Source organism: Vicia villosa, linkage group LG5, assembly GCF_029867415.1.
Source record: "Vicia villosa cultivar HV-30 ecotype Madison, WI linkage group LG5, Vvil1.0, whole genome shotgun sequence".
Taxonomy (NCBI): domain Eukaryota; kingdom Viridiplantae; phylum Streptophyta; class Magnoliopsida; order Fabales; family Fabaceae; genus Vicia; species Vicia villosa.
In genome coordinates this window covers 61,596,734-61,622,263 of record NC_081184.1, presented here as the reverse complement: position 1 = coordinate 61,622,263, position 25,530 = coordinate 61,596,734, and the positions used below count along the sequence as shown (strand labels likewise).

The following is a 25,530-nucleotide window of genomic DNA, read 5'->3' as shown; positions in this document are numbered from 1 at the left end:
TGAGGCGGAGACTTGGCCGGATCCTTTCGTTTCAAGAATGGCGGAGTTTGAAGAAATGACGAGCCAAGAGCGTGAGCAAAATAGAGCGGTTGAAGAAGATACCTATTTTAGATTTAGGAGCCATCGATTGGTTCGGTGAATTTTAGTTTGTTCGGGACCGTTTTTTGTTTGTAAGGACCGTTTTTGTATGTATTATCGTTTACCATGTAAAATCGGACCGATTCAATACATATATAATATAAGTATGTTTTATGTCATCATTGTCTAATTTATGTCTATTTTGAATGCTTTTGGTATTGTTTACACAAAACACTCAGCAATCAACAAAATGCAAAATTCACCTATATTTCTACATAATTCGGAAATGAACTTCTGAAATATACTTGTTTTCAGCCAATTTCCGGAAGTTCATTTCCGAAAAGACCACTGAATGCAGGATAAGGTTTGTTGGGCCATCATTGCTTCAATAAGTCTATAAATACAACACACTCTTCTTCATCCTCTTCACACCAGAAAACATAAATGACACAAACCTACCCCCACCTAGCATTCGTCTACTTCACCACTGGCTACCCGATGCCGTTCGAATTTTGCTTCTCACGCGACACGCCGTTTGCGGAGTTGATAACGTCGCTCAACACGCTATTGCAATATCCGGAAAATCGAAAGGTTGTCAAGCTCGAGTACCGCTCGCCATCGCTTAACGACGACGGAGACATTGAATTCACACCTTTTGAGATCAAGAACGACGAAGATTTAGCGGTTTTGTGGACAACTTTCGACCGATTTTCTTCGAAGGGTCCGATCGAGCGAAGCTTCAAAGATCGGGGGACGACGTTATCAAAATATTGACTCATCCTCACCTATCCGTGTTTAACAATATGTAACTTTAATCTTATGTAATGTGATCGATGTAATCTTCATTCGATTAAATAAAGCGAATTGTTGTTGTTTGTTATTTTTATTCTGTTCAGACCTTATTTCGGAAGTACATTTCTGAATTCTTCCAAGGGGGGTGAATTCGGAGATGAACTTCCGAATACACCAATTTTCTAGAAAACAACTTTATTTCGGAATTACATTTCCGAAATCAGTGTTTTTCATAAAAAAAACACGTTTTCGGAAATACATTTCCGAAAACACATTTTTTCCAATAAAAGCACTTTTTCGGAGATGTATTTTCGAAACAGGAAATATTTTGATAAATTCACCAGAGGTGACCAAAAAGGTTAGGAGGTGGGTAAAGAAATTTCCCTCGAATAAACTTTGTGTCTTCCAAAAGGAACCAACCAACCAACCACATTTGAATACACAATAGCCGTTACCCTTTTGTATTTTTGTGTCATTAAGATTTTCAAAACCCAAATCTTTTCGAACTCCAACACTGTCTTCTCTCACTTCTCCTCACTCCTGTCCCACTTTTGTATATTCAACCCACTTTCTCTTCTAATCTAAAATTCCAAATGGGTTGTTGCTTCACCAAAGCCACAACCAAAAACCAAAACTCCCTCAAAAACACTCAACCCCACCAAACATCCTCACCACCCAAATCAAATCATGAAGAAGCCCCACCACAACCACCAGAAGAGGAATTTGTCAAAGAAGTTCTCTCTGAAACACCCATTTTGAAACCACCCCAAGTTCCAATTTTGATACCAGAAACAAAGACCCAAACGCCATTAGTTCAAAACCCATCTCAGAAATTCGAAATTAAGGTTCCTACAGAGAAAGTAACAGAAGAAGTACTAGTTTCTCAGCTTTCAGAATCTTGCACGGTAACCGAGAGCTTCTCCACCGCCACTACCGCCACCACTGCTACTGTTACGGAGAAAAGAGAAGACGAAGCAACAAGCAAACCATGCAGCAGAGAACCAAGAACGACGACTCACAAGTGGAATCGATCTCCATCGAGAAAGCGTCCTCTCGTAGCTGATGCAAACGTCACCGGTGGAAATGAGCGAAGGGTAAAATCACCGGCTAGAAGACCGTCACCGTCGCCGGAGAAGAAAATAAAGAGCGGGTCTAGGTTAGTTCGTGGAAGAGAATCCGGTTCCGTTGCAAACCGTAAAGTCAATGCAGGTTCAACCGTTGTTCGCCGTGACTCCGGTGAGGGTTCCGGCAGGAGGTCTAGGTCTCCGTCGTGTTCTCGTACAGTCGGAGGGTCGGGTAAAGTAGGTGTCGGAGTTGGCCGGAAACAAGCTCCGGCGAAGAAGAGTGAGAGTGAAGAGGTTGGAGAGAAAAACGACATCGTGTGTAATGTAACGGAGAAGAAGAGTGAGAGTGAAGAAGTGGGAGAGAAAAACGACATCGTTTCCAGTGAAGAAGTGGGAGAGAAAAACGACATCGTTTCCAGTGAAGAAGTGGGAGAGAAAAACGACATCGTTTCGCAGGGAGAGTCAATTGAAAACCCACTTGTTTCGATGGAGTGTTTTATTTTTCTATAGAGAGAAAAAACACGTTTGTGAAACTTTTTGAATTTTGAGAGTAAGCTTTTTCACGTGGGGTTGCTTTCATTATCAGTACATGTTTCACTTTTGACTTTTTGTGTTTACTTTATTTTAAAATGGTAAAATTACTATGCTTTTTGGATTTTTGTCTGTTACAAATTGAGATGATTTATTGGGTTGTTAATTTTAAAATTCTACTTGGTTCTAAACCTGCTGCAAGTTCTCTTGGTTCTTATGTCAAACTGCATTAGGATAATGGTAAACCTTTTAATGATATAGCTGCCTACAGAAGACTCATAAGCCGATTGTTGTATTGAGTGGTTAGATATTTGAAGCACTACCATAGCAGAGGACTATTATTTCCCATAACTTCTGAAGTGCAAATACTGGGCTATTCCAATACTAACTGGGCAAAATGTAATGATTCTAGGAAATTCATTTCAGGGTATTGATTATTCACTAGTTCCTCCTTAATATCATGGTGTGTTAATAAGCAACCAACTATTTCTAGGCCTTCCTTTGGGGCAAAGTACAGAGCTTTGTCCACTGCCACTTGTGAACTAGAATGGGTGCTTCATTTGCTTAAAGACTTGCACATTACTTCTACAAGGCAACCAATGTTATACTGTGATAGTCTGAGTGCATTTCACATTGCTTCAAACATTGTTTTCCCATGGATAACTAAACACCTTGATATAAATTGTCATCTAGTAAGGAAAACGGTGAATAAAGAGACTCTTAGACTTCTGCTCATTCCCTCTCAAGAACATGTAGCTAACTTTCTTACCGAGGGTTTGGTTCATCCAAATTTCAACACCTTAATTTCCAAGTTTGACATGATAGACGTCTATAATACTTTAGCTAGAGAGAGACTATGAAGTAAATAAAGTCTAGTTGATCTAATGACTATTATTAATTTAGTCTGATCATAGGGTTGTAATTAGTTAATAAAAGTTAGTTATATTGTATAAGTTTTCTGTAATAAGTATATATGTTGAACTCTGTATACACTTTAAGAGTATTGGAGAATATTTCAATCTAAGAAGTTTGTTATCTTTCTGTTCATTCGGGTAGATTTTTTGTTATGAGCATTTTCTTCAATAATGCAATTGCGGTTGCAATACTTCTCATGTATTTCCTTCGCAATAGTATTAAAATACAATTGCAGCGTGGTTTTAAGTCACGTGTGTTAACTGTATTAGAATTCGTATTAAATAATTTGGACCATGTTTGTTCAATATTTCTCATTAAAATTACAACTAGGAAATCACCCGTGCTGCCGCACGGGTATATTTATTTGATATTATATATATAATTTGTTTTGATATTTATTATATTAAATGATAAATACAATTGTATAAAGAATAATGATATTATGCATTTACATAGGTTATAATAATTTTGTATGGTGGTTTTATACTCAAATGCATATTAAATATTTATAAAAAAAAAGTTGCGTGAATTTAACTAATCGTGTCCCGTTACAAATTTATATGTTATAATATAGATTTTATTTAAATAAACATTTAAATATTTTAGAGAGAGAAAATTAAAATGAAAGTGAAAATATTGGAGAGAGAAAAAAATGATAATTTGAAAAGTGAAAGATTGAGAGACATGTGTTGCATTTTGATTTGTTTGGAAGTTGAATAAAATTGTTGGATTATGAAAAGACAATTTAGTCCTTTTTGCTTTGTAAATTGTTGGGAAAAAAGGGTAATTTAGGTAGAATGGTGGACTTCTTTTTTAATAGCTTGATAGTTGATAGTTGATTTGTTTAGATATTTAGAATATTGAATGATAAATATAATTATATAAAAATTTAGATATTCATGAATTTGTACAGGTTAAAATAATTTTGTATAGTTAATTTGTATTCAAATGCATATTGAAAGCAATTTTTATCAAAAATAAATTTGCGTGAATTTAACTAATCGTATCCCGCTACAAATTTATTTAATACGATATAGATTAGATGAAAATATACATGTAAATTTGAAATGAGTTATTTAATTATAAAATGAATAATAATAATAATAATAATAATAATTTAATTTGAATATTTGAAAATAAGAATTTCGTATCTCAAATAAAGACAATTATTAATTAAAATAAAATGGTTATTTTATTGATAGTGCCCCGTGAGAAAAATAGAAAATTTAGACATTTGAAAATAAGAATTTTGTGTCTCAAATAAGTATAATCTTAATTAAAATAAAATAGGTATTTTGTTCATAGTGATCCGTGGGAAAAATAGAAATTTTAACATGTAAATTTTTTTTTTTAAATTATGAATAATTTTGACATTTGAAAATAATTTTTTTAATAATTATATTAATTCAATTTATTAAAATTTTGAGAGAAAAAATTAAAATGAAAGTGAAAATATTGAAGAGAAAATTGTAAGAGAGAGAGAGAAAAGTAAATAGAAATGAAATGAAAAATAAATGTGAAGAGAGAAGTGAGATAGAATAAAAGTAATATTATAAGAGGATGAAATTTGAAGGAGAGAGAATGAATGGAAGATAGGTGGCAAAAGTGGGTTGAATGTGGGGTGAATAAAATGAGTTGATTATGAAATGACAAAAATAACCTTTTAGCTTTGAAAATTATTTTAAAGAAAAGGGCATAATTGGTAGTGTGGTGGACTTTAATTTTAATTGCTTGACTGCTTGATAGTAGATTACAAAACCCCAACATTCAATCTTTGTTCATGCAACCGAAATCACAATATATAGAACCACGTGTATGACCGCTTCTTTTATTTAAAATCATAGTTCAATCTCTTTAATCCACAAATTTTCTTGGCAAAAGTTGTACTTTATTCTGAACACGCACCAATTCATTAATATAATTGGCTAATTTTCACTAACAAAGAGCTCGTATGGCAAACGGCGTTTCACTATAACCTCAAGCGGGGTGGTTTTGATATTTGTGAGTCCAAACGTCGCACTCATATCAACATTACCATTCGACGGAGTTGCGATTTCAAACGCTTGCAAGAAAGCAGCTAATGCCAAATGTGTCATTTGAAGACCAAATGTTATCCCAGGACAAGACCTTCTTCCACCTCCAAATGGAAGCAGCTCATAATGTTGCCCTTTCACATCAACATCCTTATGAGTATTCAAAAACCTTTCTGGTTGAAACTCTAATGGTTCCGACCACACGCGTGGATCTCTATGCATTTTCCAAAGGTTCAAAATCAGTCTAGTACCTGTTTGAATATGGTATCCGCCTACGGTACAATTTTCAGTGAATTGACGCGCACCTGAGAATGGTCCAGCAGGATATAGTCGGAGTGTTTCTTTTACCACGGCTTGAAGGTAAACTAAGTTGTTTATGTCTGATTCATTCACTAGCCTTTCTTTTCCAACTTTTTCGTCTAATTCATCTTGAACTTTCTTCAATGTGTGGCGATTGTTCAGCAGTAATGAGAGTGCCCATGTTATTGTTACTGTTGTTGTGTCCGTTGCCCCGGCAATTAACGTCTGCATAAAAAAATGCTAGTAATTACTAGTAGCATCAAACAATTTCAAGATTTTAAAAATGCAACATTCGTTCCTAATATTACAATATATAGATCTCAAACAAATCAAATTGGGGAATTGTATTGAAATTAAGTATTAAATTTAAGAAAAATGTTAATGAATGTTTTTAGAAGATTCATTGAAGAAATACGAATAGAATTTCTTTTTGTAGTACACCACCATATGAAGAAATATGCGTATGTAGGGATAGGATGGATCATGGAAGATGCGGATAAATGGAAGAAATTGAGTTGAATGTGGAGTATCAATCTCTTAAGTTGAGTTAGGTTTCTCTCTATTTTTTAAAAGAAATAGTAAATACCATTAATCAAATTTTGTATTTTTTAAAAGAAATAGTAAATACCATTAATCAAATTTTGAAATATAATACGTTTATATTATTAAACAGTTTATATTATTAAACAGTGTGACATATAATTTGTATACTTTATTTTTTATACATAAAAAATAGAAAATATTAGTAATAACACTCTTCATTTCTTTGAAGAAATTAAGAGGATATCAACTTACTTAAATTACCATCATGACTAAATTTAGTAGTCCACCATACAAGTAAAGTATTTTTACTATAAATATAAATTTTGTAATCTTGAATTTAACTTATTTGACTTATTTGTCTCTCTAACTTAAATTTCGTATTTCGTATAGATTATTAGCAACCACGAAGAAACACTGAGAGGGAGCGAGTCATACATGGAGAGAAACACTGAGAGGGAGAGAAACACTGAGAGGGAGAGAAACACTGAGAGGGAGCGAGACACTGATAAGGTTAGTGAGCGTGGTGAGGTTCTTGCTGAGGTTACTTCGTGTGAGGGAGGAGCAAGGTGGTTGGAGGTGGGGGGACGGAGTTCTCCTAGGGCTAGGGTTCGGTGGGATCACTCCGGCGGTAAGAAGCGGAATTTTATTCGTAAGTCCTCGACCTTCTTCTTCAAATCGTTTCCTGAGAGGAAGAGAGCTAGGGATTTATATGATGTGTTCAAAGCTTTTGGAGATGTGGATGAGGTTATCATTCCAGGGAGGAGGGATAAGGGTGGAAAAAGGTTTGGTTTTGTTCGTTTCTTCGACGTCATGGATGTGGATAGGTTAGCAGTGAAGCTGGATAACATCTTCATTGATAATGTGAAGCTGTTTGTCAATGTTCCTCGGTTCCAGAGAGGCAAGGGGTCGTTGCATGGAGCGCGAGGAGGTGTAGAGGAGGTTGAGGAGGGTTTTGGTAGGAGGAATACGAAGGTTGTGCATTCAGACCGAAGAGTTTATCAACATGGGGTGGTGCCAGGAAGATCCTTTGCTGCGGTTATTCGGAATGTTCCAGCTCCGGTGGTTTATCCTCATAATCCGCTTAACACTCATAAGAATCTGGTGTTTAAGCATGATGATTCTGAGATGCTTTGCAGACTTAGGAAGGCGATGGTGGGGAAGGTGGCTGAAGTGGGAATGACTTATAATATCCAAGATTTATTTGACATGGAGGGTTTCTTTGGGGTGAAGGTAACGGCGCTAGGGGCAAACTTATGCCTTTTGGAGGACAGAGAAGACGGAGCGGTGGCAAATTTATTAGAGAATGATAAACCATGGGTGGATAAATGGTTTACGGAGATCTTTAAATGGAATCACGAAGTTCACGATAGGGAGAGGGTGGTTTGGGTGAGACTGTTTGGGCTTCCATGTCAATGCTGGTGTAAAGAGTTTTTTGAGTTCATTTCCAAACCGGTGGGAACTTTTATTAAACTTGACTCTGTTACGCATAATCAATCTCGGTTTGATGTGGCTCGCTTTCTGATTCATACGAGTTGCATGGCTGGGATTGATGAATGCTTTAATGTGGACATTAATGGAACAGTGGTAAGGCTGAAGATGGTGGAAGATTCTCAAGGGCCTCTCAGGGTGGTAGACTCAGTTTTTGGTATGTCCAATTCTAGCTCAGAGGAGGAATACGTCGATGAGAGTGTTGTTGGTGGAGGTTCGGATTCCGAAGGTCCGGGGGCTTTTCCGGCGACGCGTGGTGTAGAGGGTGAGGGTTCCGATGTTAACATTAATTTGGCCTCTGATCGTGTGGGAAACAAAAGGTGTGTTGACACTTCCTTTGTTGTGGAAGTTGACCAAGTGAAAGGGACTTGTCCTTTTGAAACAGACAAAGGAGGTGATTTTTTATCTGACGGGGGCGGCGACAAGGTTGGTGGGGTATCCAAAGATTGTGTGGTTTTGGTTCCCAAGGGTGTGGAAGTGGGGCCCACTCGGTTTATTCAGAAACCTAGTCTATCGGTACCGTGTGTACGAGAGGGTTTTTGTTCTAGTAAAGTAAATGACGTGGACAAGTTTCAAGTTGCAAATTCAGTGGACAGAAGTCTTTCCAAGGATGCTTTATTGGGCCTAGGTGTGGCTGGGTGTGAGGCCCATTTGATTGGTTCTGGATCTATTGGGAAAGGCCCGAGTTTACCTTTCCAACGTTGCAAGGAGATGGAGGCAGAGTCTTCTGCTACGTTTCTGTCCGTTACGGCTTCAGATAAGGGGCATCTCATGTCGCTTTCTACAACACCGGAGGGAGCTTTATTGTCTCAAGGAGCATCATCTTCATCGTTTTGTGCCGAAACGGTGGAACCTGAAGAGGATTCGCTAGCTGGGAAGGGTTTCTCGCCAACGCCGGTGGCTGTTCGTAATTCTTTCCAGCCTTTAAGGAAACCATGTGGTGTTGGTTGCAAGACAGGGAGGGGAGCTAAGAAGGAATTGGAAAAGAAGAAGGAGCGCTTAGAAAATTCAAACAAGTCTGAGTCTGTGATGGCGGGGAGTGAGACAGATTCAAGATTTGGGGAGGTTCCAGATTCAGATGTTATTCGAGGTAATGATAGATTTTTGGAGAAAGATAGAGAGGAGGTGGCATCTAAATTATGGGAGAAAGCTTCTCTGTTTGGGGCGCACGGGGGAGCCTCTCGTGATGTTATGGTGGAGGAAATTAAAGCTATGGAGAAGAGGGACAGAAATTTGAAAGCTCAGAAGGGGGTGTCTTCAACAGGTATCTTATGAATATTGTCTCTTTTAATACACGTGGGTTGGGTAGCAGCATCAAAAGAAAAGCTGTTTGCAATTTGATTCGAAATCAGAATTTTGAGTTCTGTCTTCTCCAAGAGACAAAGCTGGGTTTGATTTCCGATAGGATTATCTTTGAACTATGGGGTGGAACGGAGGTTGAGTGGTCTTATAAAGCTGCTGTTGGTAATTCGGGTGGTTTACTGATGTTATGGAAGAAAGGTTTTTTTTCGGCTCTGTACAGTGTTGCGGGGGAGGGGTTTGTGGGGGTCTGTGGTTATTGGAAAGGTACGATGTTGTATATTATTAACATTTATTCTTCTTGTTTCATCGATAAGAAGAGGAAGTTGTGGTGTGATTTGGTGGAGTTGAAGGGGAAATTGCCGTCGGGCGTCTGGTTATTGGGGGGTGACTTTAATTCTATTCGGGTGGAAGCTGAGCGTAATAGTAGGAGTGGGGTGTTCAATAGAAGGGAGATGAACGAATTCAATAGATTCATTGAGGAGATGGAGTTGGTTGATTTGCCTATGATTGGTAAGAGATTCACTTGGTTTAGTTTGGATGGTATGGCTATGAGTCGGTTGGATAGATTCTTGATGTCGGATTTTTTGGTGAAGGAGTGGAAGGCGGGTGGACAAGTGGTAGGTGCGAGGGATTATTCTGATCATTGTCCGATATGGCTAAAATTAGATTCCTTGAATTGGGGACCAAAGCCTTTTAAATTCTTTTCTTGTTGGACTAAGCATGAGGAATTTTATTCTTTTGTTGAAAATACGTGGAAAGGATTTGTTATTCATGGTAAGGCGGCGTTCGTCTTTAAAGAAAAGTTGAAATTGTTGAGGGGGGCTCTTAGAAAGTGGAATGTGGAGGTTTTTGGTTTGATAAATCTTGAAGTTGAAGATGCAATTAAGGATTTAAATGTGCTTGATGAGGTAGCTTCTGACGGTAATGTGGTAGATTCGGGGACTTTGGCTTTTAAAAGGAAGGAAGCAACGCAAAAAATGTGGGAGGTGTCTAAGTTAAGGGAGAGTATTCTTCGTCAAAAGGCTAGAGCGTTGTGGCTCGAAGAGGGGGATTCTAATTCCAAATTTTTTCATAAGGTTGTCAATCATAGAGTGAGGAGGAATGCGATTTTGGGGCTAAACACTTCAAATGGGTGGATTGATAAAGTGGAATTGGTCAAGGAGGAGGTGAGGAGACACTTTGAAATTAGATTTAAGGAGAGTTTAGGTTCGAGGCCTCGGTTGGATGGCGTTGAGTTTGGTTCCCTATCGGCGGAGGAAGCTTCTTCTTTAGAGTGCCCTTTTTCGGAGGAAGAGGTTTGGGAGGTGCTTGTTAACTGCGATGGGGATAAGAGTCCCGGGCCCGACGGTTTCACTATGGGTTTTTACAAAGTAGGATGGCCTTTTTTAAAAAAGGAGTTGATGAATTTTATCCATGAGTTTCATTCTGTTGCGGTGGTTCCTAAAGCGGTAACGGCTTCCTTTTTGGCGTTAATCCCTAAGGTGGATAATCCTATTTCTTTGGATGATTACCGGCCAATTTGTCTTATCAGTAGCATGTATCGGATTCTGTCGAAGTTATTGGCGTCGAGATTAAAGGGGGTTATTGGTAAGCTTGTTTCTTCCTGTCAATCTGCTTTTATTCCTGGTCGTAACATGTTAGACGGGGTTCTTGTTCTGAATGAAACGTTGGATTATGCTAAGAGGTTCAAAAAGAGGTGTATGATGGTGAAGGTCGACTTTGAGAAGGCTTATGATTGTGTGTCGTGGGATTTCCTTAGATACTTGCTTATCAGGATGGGTTTCGGGGTCAAGTGGAGAAGATGGATTGAGGCCCTTGTTTTTAATAGTTCTATGTCTATCCTTGTGAATGGGAGTCCTACGAGGGATTTCGCGGTGTCTAGAGGTTTGAGGCAAGGTGATCCACTTTCACCTTTTCTCTTTTTGTTGGTGGCAGAAGGCCTATCAGGTATGGTTAAGGTGGCATCGGAGTTGGGAGACTTTAGAGGGTTCGTCGTGAATGGCAATTCCAAATTGGAAATCCTCCAATTCGCGGATGATACCGTTCTTGTGGGTGAGGACTCTTGGTCTAACTTGTGGACTTTCAAAGCTATTCTAAGGGGTTTTGAACTTGCCTCCGGTTTAAGAGTCAATTTGACTAAGAGTAGGCTTTTCGGTGTCAATCTTGATCCTAATTTTAGACAAGCCGCCTCTTCTTTTCTCAATTGTGTGATTGGCTCGTCTTCTTTTGTTTTTCTTGGAATTCCGATTGGTGTGAATCCGAGAAGATGTTCGGTGTGGAGGCCGATTGTGGAGAAGTTTCGAAGAAGATTATGTGGTTGGCATCATAAGCATTTGTCTATAGGCGGAAGAGTGGTGCTTTTGAATTCCGTTTTGACTAGTCTTCCGATCTTCTTGTTTTCCTTTTATAAGGCTCCTAAGGCAATTATAGAGGAGATTATATCCATTCAACGTGGGTTTCTTTGGGGTGGTAGTGAGGAGAGGAAGAAGGTGTGTTGGATTAGTTGGGATAATGTTTGTCGGGATAAAAAAGATGGTGGTTTAGGGGTGAAGCATTGTGGTAGATTCAATTTGGCGCTTCTTGCCAAGTGGAAATGGAGGATCTTGAGTGGTGACAATTTTTTTTGGACTAACTTTCTTTTTTGTAGGTACGGTGATTTAAAAAGAGCTATGCTTCGAATTCCATCCTTTCATTCTAGAAGCAAAGTCTCTCTTTGGTGGAAGGATCTTTGTACTTTAGGAGTTGAAACTTCTTCCTCTTGGTCGAATTGGTTTTTTAACTCCATAGCTTTAAAGCTCGGATCGGGGACTTTTGTGGAGTTTTGGTTTGATGTGTGGATTGGCAACATTCCTTTGCGTGTTTTATATCCGGATGTTTTTCATTTGGTAGAGAACCCGCATTGCAAAGTGGCGGATATGGGTAGGTGGATCGGGGATTTTTGGCGGTGGAATTTCTTGTCTTGGTGGCGTCCTTTGAATCGGTTGGTGGATTCGCAATTGGAGAATCTTAGTAATCTTCTTTTGCCGGTGCAGCCCCGTAGGATGGAAGAAGATAGTTTCAAGTGGTGGCGTCATGCATCCGGTTTCACGGTTAGTAATGCTTATGATTCTATTTCTTTAATTGAGCCTTTGCTTCTCTCGCCGGATTCGACCTTAAGGGTGGCTTTTAATTGTCTTTGGAAGACTAAAGTGCCATGTAGAATTTTAATTTTTGGATGGAGGTTGATTTGGGATAGGCTCTCTACAAAGGTGGAGTTAGCAAAACGTGGGATTTTGGTTAATACAACTGATTTATTGTGCCCGCTTTGTCTTCTTTTTGAGGAAGATGTCAATCATCTTTTCTTTGGTTGTCCTTTTTCAAAGCTTTGGTGGAATGAATTGCTTCTTTGGTTAAATTTGCATGATGATTCTTTGGTCGATTCGCTTTTAGCCCGGTTGTGTTGGTTGGATCATCAATTAAAAGAGAAGTATGGTATAGATTTTAAATGGTTCTTCGGTTTACTTTTTTGTTGGGTTATTTGGAAATGTAGGAATGATGTTATCTTTAATGGCTTAGTTTTAGACTCTTTCGATGGTTTATCTTTATTGAAATCTTTATCTTGGGATTGGATGGGAGTTTATTTTAGGAACCTTTGTAATGGCTCGAGGGAGGATTGGTTCCGAGACCCGAGAGCTTTCTTTGGATTAAGTGGTGGGTTAGGCCGATAACTCTTTTCTATGTTGTGTATTTTGTTTCTTTGGGTTTAGCACCCCTAGTGCTTTTTAATCCAATTTCGCTTATAAAAAAAAAAAAAAAAACTAAACTTTGAAAAAGGATGGGATGACTTTTAAAATTGGTGACTTTGCTACACGTTGTATTTAACACTTTTTAAAGTAGTAGTTAAGAAATTTGTAACAGAGAGGAGAAGTTTATGCGGTACACTCGCTTAAAGAAAGAAAAGAAAAAACTATTTAGAGCTATTGGCGGGCCAGTCAATTAACTTTTGAATTCGTTAATAAAAATTAAACTTAATTGTGTGAAGTGTCTTTAATAATTTAATCAATTGCTAACAAAAATTAACCACATAAGTAACTTTATTACTATTCTATAACTTCTCTATCAATCACATTACATCATTTAATTTTATCTTATTTAATTATTAACTTAATTTTATCTTATTTAATTATTAACTTATAGTTAGAAATTAAAATAACCAAATGATATTATGATGCAACTTTGAATGCTTTCTTACAAAAACATACCACCTATTAATGAAATAATATTCTAAAATTTAAGTTTAACTTTTTATAGTGTATAGTCAAATTCCTAATTATCATTATTTCAAAAGAAAAGTTGAAATGTTGCGGGTAAAACTTTGTTAGTTTGCATTTTACACTTACATTAAAATAATTGATGTTTTTTTTAATGAAATTATGTTGAACCTCACCTATACGAGCTATCTGCAACTTTTTCAGTTCTACTCGTACTTTTTTTCTACTACATGATTCAGAGTGGATACTAATTAAAATCTATATGCAATTTTATTTGTAATTTGATATTAAATTTGTACAATGTCGGTGTAAAATTTCACTATTTTTTGATATTGTAAAAATATTTTACTAATGCATATTTCTGTCTCTTTTCTATTTCACAGCATGGACTTAAATATTAGGGTTGTCTCAAAATTTTTAAAGAGTCTTAAGTCTATTAGTCACAATTTAATGATTGAAAAATAAAGGGTTAAATAAATTTTTTATCTCTATAAATATTGCAGTTTTATTTTTACTCCCTCCTAAGTTTTGACAACGGTTTTAGTTAGTTTTGGCAACGAAGTTTTTTTGTAAAATTACTCCCTCCGTTCCTTTTTAAATGTCGTTTTAGCAAAAAGCTCTTCTACCAAGATAGTGGATTATTAGAGTTACTTTTCCTAGTATACCCTTATTTATTTTTATCTTTCCAAATAAATTCAATCATAAACTCTCTTTTTCCAATAACTAATTGAAAAGTTTAAGGTGGAGTTAATAAGAAAATAAAGGTATAAATGACAAATTATAACATTAAATTATAAAACGACACTTAAATAGGAAAAAAAAAATCTTCTAAAACGACACTTAAAAAGGAACGGAGGGAGTATTGTCTAAAGGCAGGGAGAAACTAAAAATAAAAACTGCAATATTTATAGGCACCAAAAATTTAGTTAACCCAAAAATAAATAGAATCCTTAATTATGCTTTAATTGAGAGTATATTTTTTGAGACATTATTTAATCATAAGCCTAACAATTTTTTTTTTTCTTTTGGACACTCTAAAAAAAGCTATCATGTTAAGTATTAACCATATTCATACTCATGTGTGAAAATAGACTAAAAATATTTTTTGAGACATTATTCATACTCATGTGTAGGAATTTTAGTGTAAGCATAGCAATGCTCAAATTGAAAATGATGTTATAGTAGAGGTAGTGATGCTTACCAAGCATGTGGCTTTGACGACAGTATCAAGATCATAACCATCAAGATCAACACCATCCAGAACAGACAACAAAACATCAATGAAATCCTGCTCATTCTTAGCAATCTCTCCCAAATCATTATTTTTCCTGCGATGTTCTTCCAACCATCCACAAACAACACTATCCATCTCACGCTCAGCTTTCTTCATCTCCTTCACATGTCCTCCCAGATCAAGCCATCCAAGAAACGGAATCGCATCTCCAACCACAAACAAACCTGTCAACCGAAAAAACTCTCTGAAAACCCACCTCACCTTCCTCACCTCTCTCTCATCACCACCATCACTCGAATATCTCTTCCCACCAATCATCCTCATAATCACGTTCAAGTTCATATCTCCCAACAACTGTTTCATCTCCACTTTTAAATCACCAGACTCATCAAATCCATCGTTGTTATAAATCTCTGCCAACGATTTCTTCACCTCCGAGTCTCTAATATCACCAAGCAATTCAAATCTCCGAACAGATAACAACTCTGAAGCCGTGACCTTACGCATCCTTTGCCAGTAATTTCCATAAGGAGAGAATCCAAAATTAGCGTAGTCGTGTCCTAATATTTTTGCGGCGGTGAATTTTGGACGGGACGAGATTATGACATCGTGTGTGGTGAAAATCTCCTTGGCTAACTCCCAAGTGCTTACCACAACGGCTTTGTGAACACCGATTCGAAGGGTGAAGATTGGTCCGTATTTGTCTGCTAAGTCTCCTAAGGTTATGTATGGAGGCTGCTTTGAACCGCCTAGGAGATGAAGGTGGCCGATCAAAGGCCATCCACCAGAAGCTAAAGGTGCAAGCTTGGGTCGTGGCTGTGCTTCACCTCTAAAGAACACAGAATAAGTAACTAGTAGTATGCTCAAAACACCAGCAACAACTGCGTAAAGATACTCAATTGTTACCTCCATGATGATGATGATATATGATATATGCGGTATGATGCGGTGCGGCGTCTTTCCTTGTATGGAATGTGAAAAATAAAGTTTACTTGAAGAAGCTTTGATGAATGCACTAAATACTTAAAATAATTGTTTTTAGTCACAAACAATGACTTTATTTAATAGTTAGCTTGACAAGCACAAAATTCTTCGTTTTTTTTGGTAAATTCTTTGGTACCCATGAATTCAAGTTGGGTACCGGTACCTTTAGTGTAAATTATTATTAAATATTAATTTATTTTAAAATAAATAAAAATAAATAAGTGACATGGCATGAAATTATAATATTTGATTGGTTGAGGGTACCGGTACCCATCTAAACTCAAGGGTACCGGAGTGTTCACCTTTTTTTTTTACTTAATTGGATATATCTTTTAGGCGTCTGAATGTGTTAAAATAGTACACGCATGCACCTATTACACGTTATGTGTACATATAAAAATATTAATAAAATTACACAATTAAATAAACATATTTATAAACTACTAAAATAATATATACAATTACTTATTGAATATTGACGTCATTTGTGAGAATCGACTTTTGATCTTTGTGATTTTCTACTATCAAACTTCTCTATATTCAACTAAATCTTCTACGTTAGAAATTCAAATCTTCTTTGATCAAAGCACAAATCTCCATTTCCTAATCACTTCCGTCAAATTAAGGTTCAATTCCCCTCTTTCAATTCATCCATCAGATCAGTCAATGATTGACTGATGGCGGCTTCCAAAGCTACTTGCTATGCCATCCAATGACAAGTTATGACTTCCATTCAAGGGACGAACGATCAAATCGTGATGACCGCTCCATCTGTTCCCTGCCACAGGATCATGTCCAACCTATGACAAATCAGGGAGCGTTTTAACTACTTTCATTCTTTGGATCTGCACCACACTTTTTGCTAGGCATAACTTTATTCAGACCCTTACCACGACCTATTATGCCCAAGTGAGAAATGACTCCTAATTTTCATCTTTTGCAGGCTAATCTTGGTTTGCAAGGAGCTGACAACCTGCTGAACAACATAAACCAAATACTGTATCAACAAAACTCCCAAATCTCGGTAGAGAGGCTGACTCGGATTGAAGAAATTCTATACAACGTCAATCTGTCGACGCGGGAAAATTGGGATTAAGCTATTGATTAATTTAACTCGCAAATAAGCCAAAGTCTCCATTGATCTTTATTGTTTCCAAAGGAATGGGAAAAGAGAAAATAAAACCCAAAGACATTTTAAAAATAAAACTAATAAAACAAAGAGAAAAGAGTATGAGGGTTGGTTATGCAAGGGAAAGGTATTAGCACTCATCACATCCATGCATGTTACTCCATGAGAATCTTTTTGAAAATCTATTTTAAAATAAAGAGTTATGTGCAAAAAATGGATGGGATGAGAAAAGAACATTTTTTAGGGTTTTTATTTATGCTCGGCAAGCCGCCGCATTTTGTGCCTACATACCCCTTGAGTGCAATAGAGAAGTCAGAACATTTGTAGTTCTTCTCATAAAGAAAACACGAAGGTTTGTTTTGATTGATTTTAAATGAAGAGATACTTTGTCATCTCAAAGGAAAAAACTAACTAATCAACCATAAACATGAGAACAAATGGATCTTTGCATCACAATGAAAGAAGGGCTCCAACTTGGATAGAGATCAACAAGTGTGCCATTTGCTCTTTCAAGTGGAAAAAAATGAACACCATATCAATCAATATCATGGGGATAGGAGAATTACATCTCAAATATGATGATTACTCATGTTTGATCTTTAAGAAAAAAATTAAAATGAAAAGCCAAATGGCAAAAGGTTTAGATGAGGTTTTTAATTTTTTAGGAGAACAATCTCAAGTGGGCCCCTTAGGCAAAAGATACTTTTAACACTTCCTCCTTTAATTTTTGAAATAGTTTTGATATGCTTAAGTATCTTAGCATTTATTCAAGAAAAGGTTTGATGATCACTTGACAAAGTCAAGGTTTATCAAAAGAGTTTGAGTTTGAAAAACAAGAAGATTTTGTAAAGAGGTGGAAGATTTTGAAATTTAAGAAGATAGGCAAGAGATGAAAGGACTATCCTAAAGTACAAAGTAAAAGATAACAAATAGAAAGATCTAACCAAGAAGAAGTCAAACAAATTAACACAAGAGTTCCTTTCATTGGATTAACTTTAAAGCATAACATCAAATGAACCAAAGCACTTGAGCAGATGAATAACCAATAGCCATAAGTTCAAAATAAAAATCCAATCAAGCATGTATCAGTTAAAAATTGAACTTGTTTCAGATGAATTTGTATAAGATGAAATTGAATCAGATGAATTTGTATCAGATAAACTTTCAAAGTTTTAAATTAATAGAACAACTGCACACACACAACACAACCAGACAAACCAAGCAACCAACATATAAAATTCCAAGGTCTTAGATACATTAGTATCATATGAAAAGCTCCAAGTCAAAGTTCTAGTCCTAAGTCCAAAGGTCTAACTCCTTGAGCAAGGGATAATAGCTATAGTCCAAAGAAGAAATTAATTTTTTTAAGGTTTTGCCTTGATTAATGTTTTTAAGACAAAAAGAAATAAAATGTCCAAAGGGACAAAAGAAAAATAACATAAACATAAACAAGTAGAATAAAATGTAATGCTAAAGATAAATTGCATAAAGTAAAGGTAAGAATTAAATTGCAAGAACTAAAGAAAAAAATTAAATTACATTAAAGTAACGTTAGTACAATAATATGGTTAGTTGTTAGCAAGATGATTAATCAACCGATTCGGGAAAATTTAGATGTACTTATATAGAAGTAGCATCTATGAGATCGGTCAATAAAATTTACGTATCATATTTGCTAGAGAAATGATAGAGATCACTCTCCTAAAATAAATAGCATAAGTCAAAACAAGGTGATCAAGACTAAGTCAAGGAGATGAGATCATTACATTCAATCAAGTACTTCTTAATACCATGAGACAAACTAATCATCAGCTCAAAGTAATTCACACTATCTTTTGATCAAGTGGAAAGTATATTTAAATTGATGAAAGTTCATCAAGTACTAATCCAAACCTAACTTAACAAGATGAATCATCGTCATCCAATTGATGAGAAAAAGAAAAAGAAAGAGAAGGAAATGGAGAGATAAGACAACAACAAGATCAAGAAACGAACAAAAACCAAATTGGATCACAACTAGGTCAAACTTCATCAAATTCAATCATCCATTTTGGTGGATTTGGTCTTTTAGACCTATTAACACCTAAGTTCCATTGATGTTGATGAAATTTATGACCAAATAAGTCACAATCCAAGGTCATCAACAACCAAACAATTCACAATACAATTAAACAATTAAAATGCATATTAACTATTTTTAAAATGTTTTAAAATCGAAAATGAAAGCAAAAATGCAAACTAAATTCAAACTAATGAATAAATTGCAAATAAGAAAATGGAAAAATCATAATAGTCTCTAATTTTTTTATAATTTTTTGGATATTTTTGGAAACACAAAAACATTTTAAAACAAATTAAAACAAAGCAAACTAGTCAAAAATAATTAAAAATAGCAAACATAAAAATTAAATTCTAAAAAAATCACACAAATTCAAAATTGATGTAATATTTTTTTGATTTTTTTCATGATCTTTAGATGCAAAATGAATTTAATATGAATTTTAGAAAATAAAAGAAATTAAAAAGAAAATAAGAAGAAGAAAATATATGAGGTGGCACGTCCAAGGGTGCTGGAGCCAAGGTCCATGGTGATCCTTGTCGCTACCAAGAAAAAATACAGAGTCGCCACTAAACTGTATTCATCCCAACAGGGAAAGGAACATATCAAGAAAACCTCAAACAATCAAAGGAGATGGTCTCACAACCAACTTGGATCTGAAAGTCAGTTACACAAGGGGAAGGTATTAGCACCCCCCACGTCCGTAGTACTCTACGGGATCTACTCTTGTTATTTCTAATAAAAGGGTGTGTATATCTAATGCTTACTTGCTAAGAGAATGTATGCTGTGAATTATGGAAGGAAAACAAAGGTTTTTAATATTAAGCTCGCCAGGATTTCCCGAACCCTGTGCCTACGTATCCCTAATGTTTAATAGAGAAATCATAGCTCCATAGTTCTTCTCAATAGTTTTTGTTTGTTGTGTGTGTGTTTTATGGATAACCATCATTTTATGAAAAGGGTTTTCAATAGAAAAAGAGCCCTAAGTCAAAATGAGTTTGCATTTATTGGTGTTTTCGTTAGGTGAATACCTCAAGTGGTTCCCTTAAACAAAAGATACATGATTACTTCCTCTTTAGTTATAAAAATGTTTCAACATCTTTAAGTGTTTTGGATATTTTATCTCAAAAGAGTTTTGGTCTTACAAGGATGCAAAGAGAAAGACAAAGGTCTAAGGGATACTTGATCCTATTGCCATCATGCAATGTGGACTTAAGATTGAGTTTCAAAGAAATATCTGTATATAGTTGTCATGTGATATGTAACGCCCCGTTTTTATCGTAATTATTTTATAATTAGAAATAAGCGACGTGATATGATGTGTGTGATTTGATGTAAATTGTGGGGTAGAATACCTTAGCATAAGGTAGTCGTGACGTGGAATTGAGGATAGATGTGGATGTGTAAATATTAGAATGTTATTAGAATTATTACTATTATTGTTATTTTTAATAGTAATAATAATATAGTTAATAAATAAATTAGATTTAATTAAATGATAAAAATAAGGAAGGGTAATATGGGGTTATCATATTAGGGGTCTAAGGGTTAATATTGAGAAACAAGAGAGAGAACACATTTGTATCGATCGTGAAACCAAAAAAAGGGAGAACACGAAGGTTAGGACAAGATATTTCTTAGAGAACCAAGAACACTAAGGTAAAGATGGGGTTCTAACATTATAAAGGGTTATATGATGATGGGTTATGGTAGAGATAGGTCTCTTAATCTTCTGTTCATGTTTTATGTGAAATTGAATTAGTGTGTATGTGATGATAAGATGTTGATGATGAATGATGTGTGAATCCCTTGAATCTGATGAATTTGTTGTGGAGTTGATGAATACTATGATGTGGCAATATTTATGTCAACCTGGTGTATATTAGAAAACTATTTTGGTGTTAAAATTGTGAGTTTTGGGGTTTTGAAAGTGTAAAAATCGCAATATGCATCACTGTAGAATTTTTGAGAAAAACTGCAGTGGTAACCGGTTACCACCTGGGGGAAAATGGTTACCACGTGAATATTTTGGATTCTGGGGGATTTTTGGTGAGATAGTAACCGATTACCATAACTGGGTAACCGGTTACATAGTGGCTAAACAGAATGAGGACTTTTTGAAAAATTAGCGTAACTGGTTACCATAACTGGGCAAGCGGTTACCACAGAAAAAATAGTAGCGTGTATTTTGGTTATAGTGTTGTAACCGGTTACCATTAGTTGGTAACCGGTTACCACTGAAACTAACCATTTTTGAAAACTTTGAAAAGTCATAACTTTTGATTCGGGTGTCCGTTTGACGCGCCGTTCAAACCTACATAAAGCTAAAAGTATTTTCTATCCAATGAGATTAATTTGGGGACATTTTTTGAAAAATATATTTTCTGGTAATTTTTCTACAATGCAAAGTTGTGAATAAGATGATGAAATTGATGGGAACCGTTGATGCGATGATGTTATAATGATGTGAAAATAAGCGATGTGTACGACGTGGCCTATGTTGGCATATTCCTTTGATGTGTGTTGTGTTATTGCATACGTTATTGTCACATGATAGTGTCACATGCATTTCATAGTGATGTGGCCTTCTAAGGCAAAAGCGATGTGGCCTTTAATGGCAAAACGATGTGGCCTTTTATGGAAAAAGCGATGTGATATAGTACCACATGCATAGAGTAAGTAGAGTTGGTCTTATTGCATTATCATGATGTTATCGATGGAATAAGTTGTGATTGTATGATTGTGAGGTGTGATTGTGAAAGTTGTGACGAGTGTTGGTGTTGATGCACGAAGTATGAATATTATAATTTTGTATGCCATACTTTATCTGCTCGTTATAATATTTCCGTTTATATTGTTATGATATCTCACCCCTTCTATTTGAATGTTACCTTTACACGGATAACATGCAGGTGACAAGGATTAGATTTGCTTGAGGTACGGAGTGGCACCTAGTATTGCGTAGATTGAGTCAGGTCTTGCTCTGATACGTAATACTGGGGATGAACGCTTGTTTTGCTATTATGTTATTAGTTGTTTTTGAAAGATTTTGAGAGTATTATAAACTCTCTTTGATTTTTTTGTTTTGCTGGTATGTTACATTGTTGAAGACGATGGTTACTACATGTTGAGTTATTCCCGTTGCATTAATAAAGTGAAATTAAACACTATGATGGTTGTGATGTTGGTTCATCCGAACAAATGTGTTATGTATTTATGATATAAATGTTGAACAAAAATTTATGAGTTGATGATGTAACATCCTATTTGACATTGATTTATAATTTTAATTACTTTGATTTTTATTTAATTATCGATGGGGAAAATAGGGTGTTACACAAGACGGTTCTAAGGTCAAGGATACAAGGGAATACTACCTATGTTGTCATGCTTGGATATTATTATACCCTAAAATTTGCCCGCATCTTTTTTTTAGAGAGAAGGCAACAGACTTCTGTCTAAAAATTGGGAGTTTCATATAATCTTGGGTTTTATTTCATAAATATCCTGATTTTATGAATACTCGGTTTTTTTAGAATATTTTTTATACGGTATTTTGGTTCACTGTTGAATTTATTCTTACACAAACGCCAAATACTGTTCATCACTTCACACACTGTTTATTTGAGATTTATTTTCAGATAAATAATACTGACGCAATTGGTACAGAATTAAATTTTGCAGGCGCAGAGTCCGGGGATTCAGACTGTACTGGTAACAATTAAATAATTATTAGTTTCTTTGTTTCCCACTAATTTTTGTACTATATTATTATTTTCAAATCTTTTCCTTTCTTTTCAAATCTCTTTCTTTCAAATCAAATCCTAACTTTATTCCATACATCTTTCTTTTCAAACCCTACCATACACTTTCTTTTAAATCCTACTACCACTCAAATTTTCCTTTTTTGTACGGTATCACTTCATTCCCCAACGTCTCCATCTTTCTTTTCACTCTATAAATATCCCTCATTTTTTCCATAAATTCTCACATTAAATTTCACTCATTTCCCAAATTTCTATCTCATAATTATTTTCTCTTCTTCCCCGGCAAAAATGGCAAAGTGGATGGACACGTTTTTTCTTATGGTCATCACTGTTTTGGTGGTGATCATGTCCTTTTTTTGTCTGCATAGTCCTGAAAAATGCGGACCTGGGATGCTTACACTCCCGTGCATCTATATGTTGTTATTTATAGCATGGGTTTTTAATCGTCATACTTAAAATTTGTCGTATCTTTCGCTTTCAAATAATGTACCGTTCATTATATTTGTCGTACTGTTCGTTATATTATGTAATAATTGTACTGTCAGTATTAAATGTTGTACTATCTGTCGTACTGTCGCTTAATTATCAAGATAATATTATGTGTGTTTATTGCTAGTTAAATATTTATTTTTCTGTGCATTAAATATTTTTCAAGATTATTATCGGTAATTTCGTTCGCGTACGGTATATTTTATTTATTTATTTATTATGTTTGTGTTTTTCTAACAATTCAGGTAAATAATTTTCACCATTAACACAATAAAAACAAAAAGAAAAAAAATTAACTTTAACTGTTAAGTTTTCACTTTAACTGTTACGTTAATGCCCGGACAGCCAGTTAATAGTCAAACCCGCTGACAACACGATTCTCCGTGTTTTGTATCACCATTCAAATCAATCTTTTGCATTTCAAAATTCCAAGATTTTTGTTCTAGAAGTCTTCTATTAATCACATGATCAGCAGAGACTCAACACTACACAAAAATCAGGTACGCTTAAATGTCTCTTACACAAACAGTCCCTAACTAGGGTTTTTGTTTTTTTTTCAGGAGAACGAGTTTTTGAGACCTCAAAATGGATTTCATGGATCTCCATATGTCTCAAAGTACCACTAGACAAATTTTCAAACTTCGATTCGCTCGGACGCACAGTCAGCAGCTCAAACAGTTAACAGACAACCAGTTTGACCGAAAAATCAACAGATAGTCAAAAATGAAATTTTTTGTCAACATCCATATTTTGTCAAAAGATTCATCATTTGATCAATAGTTGATCATAATTCATCAAGAAAAGTTCAGAAATCAACAAAACCCTAAGTTTCAAAATTAGGGTTTTCTCCTGAAAAGTCAACTGAACTTTGACCGGCCATAATTCTCTCCTCATTCATTCAAAAAATTCCAACCAAAGCTTGTTTTGAAGGAAATTAAATTATCTTTCAAATGAAATTGATCCCATGGTCATTGGGTTTACCATTTGGAAAATATGAGCCAGGACATTACAGGTCATTTTCAAAGTCAACAAAAAGTGGTTTTTTGTCAAAGCCCATAACATCAAGATAACTTCTCCAAATGCAAAAAAGTTTCAAAAGTAGCTTGTAGAGGACATCTTGAGGTTTCTAAAAAGTACAAGAACTCCTTCATATGATCAAAATTGAGGGAGTTATGCCTTGTTGAAGTTGGCTATTTTTTGGGAAAATGCATGAAACCAACATTGATAAAAAATGTTTTTTTTCCAAAAGAGGCCAAGTATTCATGATCCAAACATGTTTCTAATGATGTTAAAGGGCTCCTATGACCAACATTAGGCCCATGACATTTTTGTTTCTTTTTTAATTTAATTTTTATTACATTTAAAATTAAATTAAAAAAGAAATGGTTCAAGACAATTATCCAAAGCTTTTGTCCTTAGCTTGAGTCACCAATTTAGCTTAACTTCTGCAGCATAGAGATGTACAGCAGGCCTATAGCAAGAGGGGTGAAGAAAAATGAAGCCATGGCCAAGGTATTCAAAGCTTTTATATTAAAAAATTCAAAAGTTCAAAGACAATCAATAATTGTTAGCTTAAGATTGCAGCACCTCTATTGCTCATAAATAGCTTAGGACACTTCAGTAAGCATGGGGACACGAATTCAGAACCAAACACATGCTTGTATCACTCTTGTATCAAATTGAAAATTTCAAAGAAATTGAAAATTCGAATTTTTAGTTTGAGCTAGATTCAATTCCAAATAACTATCTAAACACGATCCTCAAACATCCCTGAAGCTAACCAGATCAATTTCAAGCCTTGAAACCTCAAGAACACGCACATATAGCTCTTGGTTTGGATGCTTGTACACGAAGTTGCCATTCTAGGGTTCTTGAGCTCCATTTTAGGATTATTCGATTTAGGCAAAATTAGGAGAAACTAAGGGCATATTTGAACTCAGGGGACAATTTTAAGTTGAACCATGATCTCCTAATTAGTTTATATTGCTTGTGTAAAGTTTTGATTGTTTGCAGGTCTTGTAGCTACGGACAAAACCGTAGGTAAAACATTTACCTACAGTTGCAGGAGCTTTAGCAACGGAAGGGAGGAAGAAGACGAAGCCTGGCAGGCCCTGATTGGCCAGAAAACGCGCGTCAGCAAGTTTAAGTTCCTTGGATCCAGTGTTTGCGCGCTCATCATAAGCCATGCTTCCTCGCTTCAGTAGCCCCTTGATCAATCCTGCCAGCTCATCCAACGCATCTGAGCATGCATTCATACCATAGACCCTCCTATCAGCCACACAGGATCACATATTTTATATTTTTCCATTTTATTTGATTTTCCTTGTAAAATTAATTTAAAATAGTTTTAAAAATAAAAAAATTATATTAAAAATATTTTTAGAGTGATAAAATGTTTAATTAATTTTTGACACAAAAATATTTTATTTTTCTTCATAATTAAAATATTTTGTTTAATTAATTAGATAATATTGTTATATTTATCTTTTAATTATTTCTAACCTATCAAAAAATCAAAAAAAATATTTTCTTTTTATTAAATTAAGTTTATATATTATAAACTAATTTTGTA

General features: G+C 35.3%; 2 protein-coding genes across 2 annotated transcripts; one reads left to right on the top strand and one right to left on the bottom strand.

Annotated features, from left to right (window-relative positions):
* Window positions 1–1,463: 1,463 nt before the first annotated feature.
* On the top strand, window positions 1,464–2,444 carry LOC131604731 (uncharacterized). The gene has a single exon (XM_058877154.1). It carries the CDS (start codon window positions 1,464–1,466, stop codon window positions 2,442–2,444), a length of 981 nt encoding a protein of 326 aa, XP_058733137.1.
* A 2,691-nt stretch (window positions 2,445–5,135) lies between these two features.
* On the bottom strand, window positions 5,136–25,213 carry LOC131604729 (cytochrome P450 CYP82D47-like). The gene is made up of 3 exons (XM_058877153.1): window positions 25,012–25,213; window positions 14,498–15,552; window positions 5,136–5,938 (listed from the first exon to the last, which is right to left on the bottom strand). The coding sequence occupies exons 1-3, from the start codon at window positions 25,211–25,213 to the stop codon at window positions 5,306–5,308; spliced, it is 1,890 nt and encodes a 629-aa protein (XP_058733136.1). The 3' UTR covers window positions 5,136–5,305.
* Between the last annotated feature and the right edge of the window lie 317 nt (window positions 25,214–25,530).

Bases quoted from the DNA above. Each gene is read 5' to 3' on its own strand.
- LOC131604729 (XM_058877153.1), bottom strand. From the start codon at position 25,213: ATGAATGCATGCTCAGATGCGTTGGATGAGCTGGCAGGATTGATCAAG. The intron at 15,553-25,011 runs GTAAATGTTTTA...AATTATTTTAAG, and splicing joins TAAAGCTCCTGCAACTGTAG to TATTTAGTGCATTCATCAAA. The intron at 5,939-14,497 runs GTAAGCATCACT...TTTTTTATGCAG, and splicing joins TCGTCAAAGCCACATGCTTG to ACGTTAATTGCCGGGGCAAC.
- LOC131604731 (XM_058877154.1), top strand. From the start codon at position 1,464: ATGGGTTGTTGCTTCACCAAAGCCACAACCAAAAACCAAAACTCCCTC.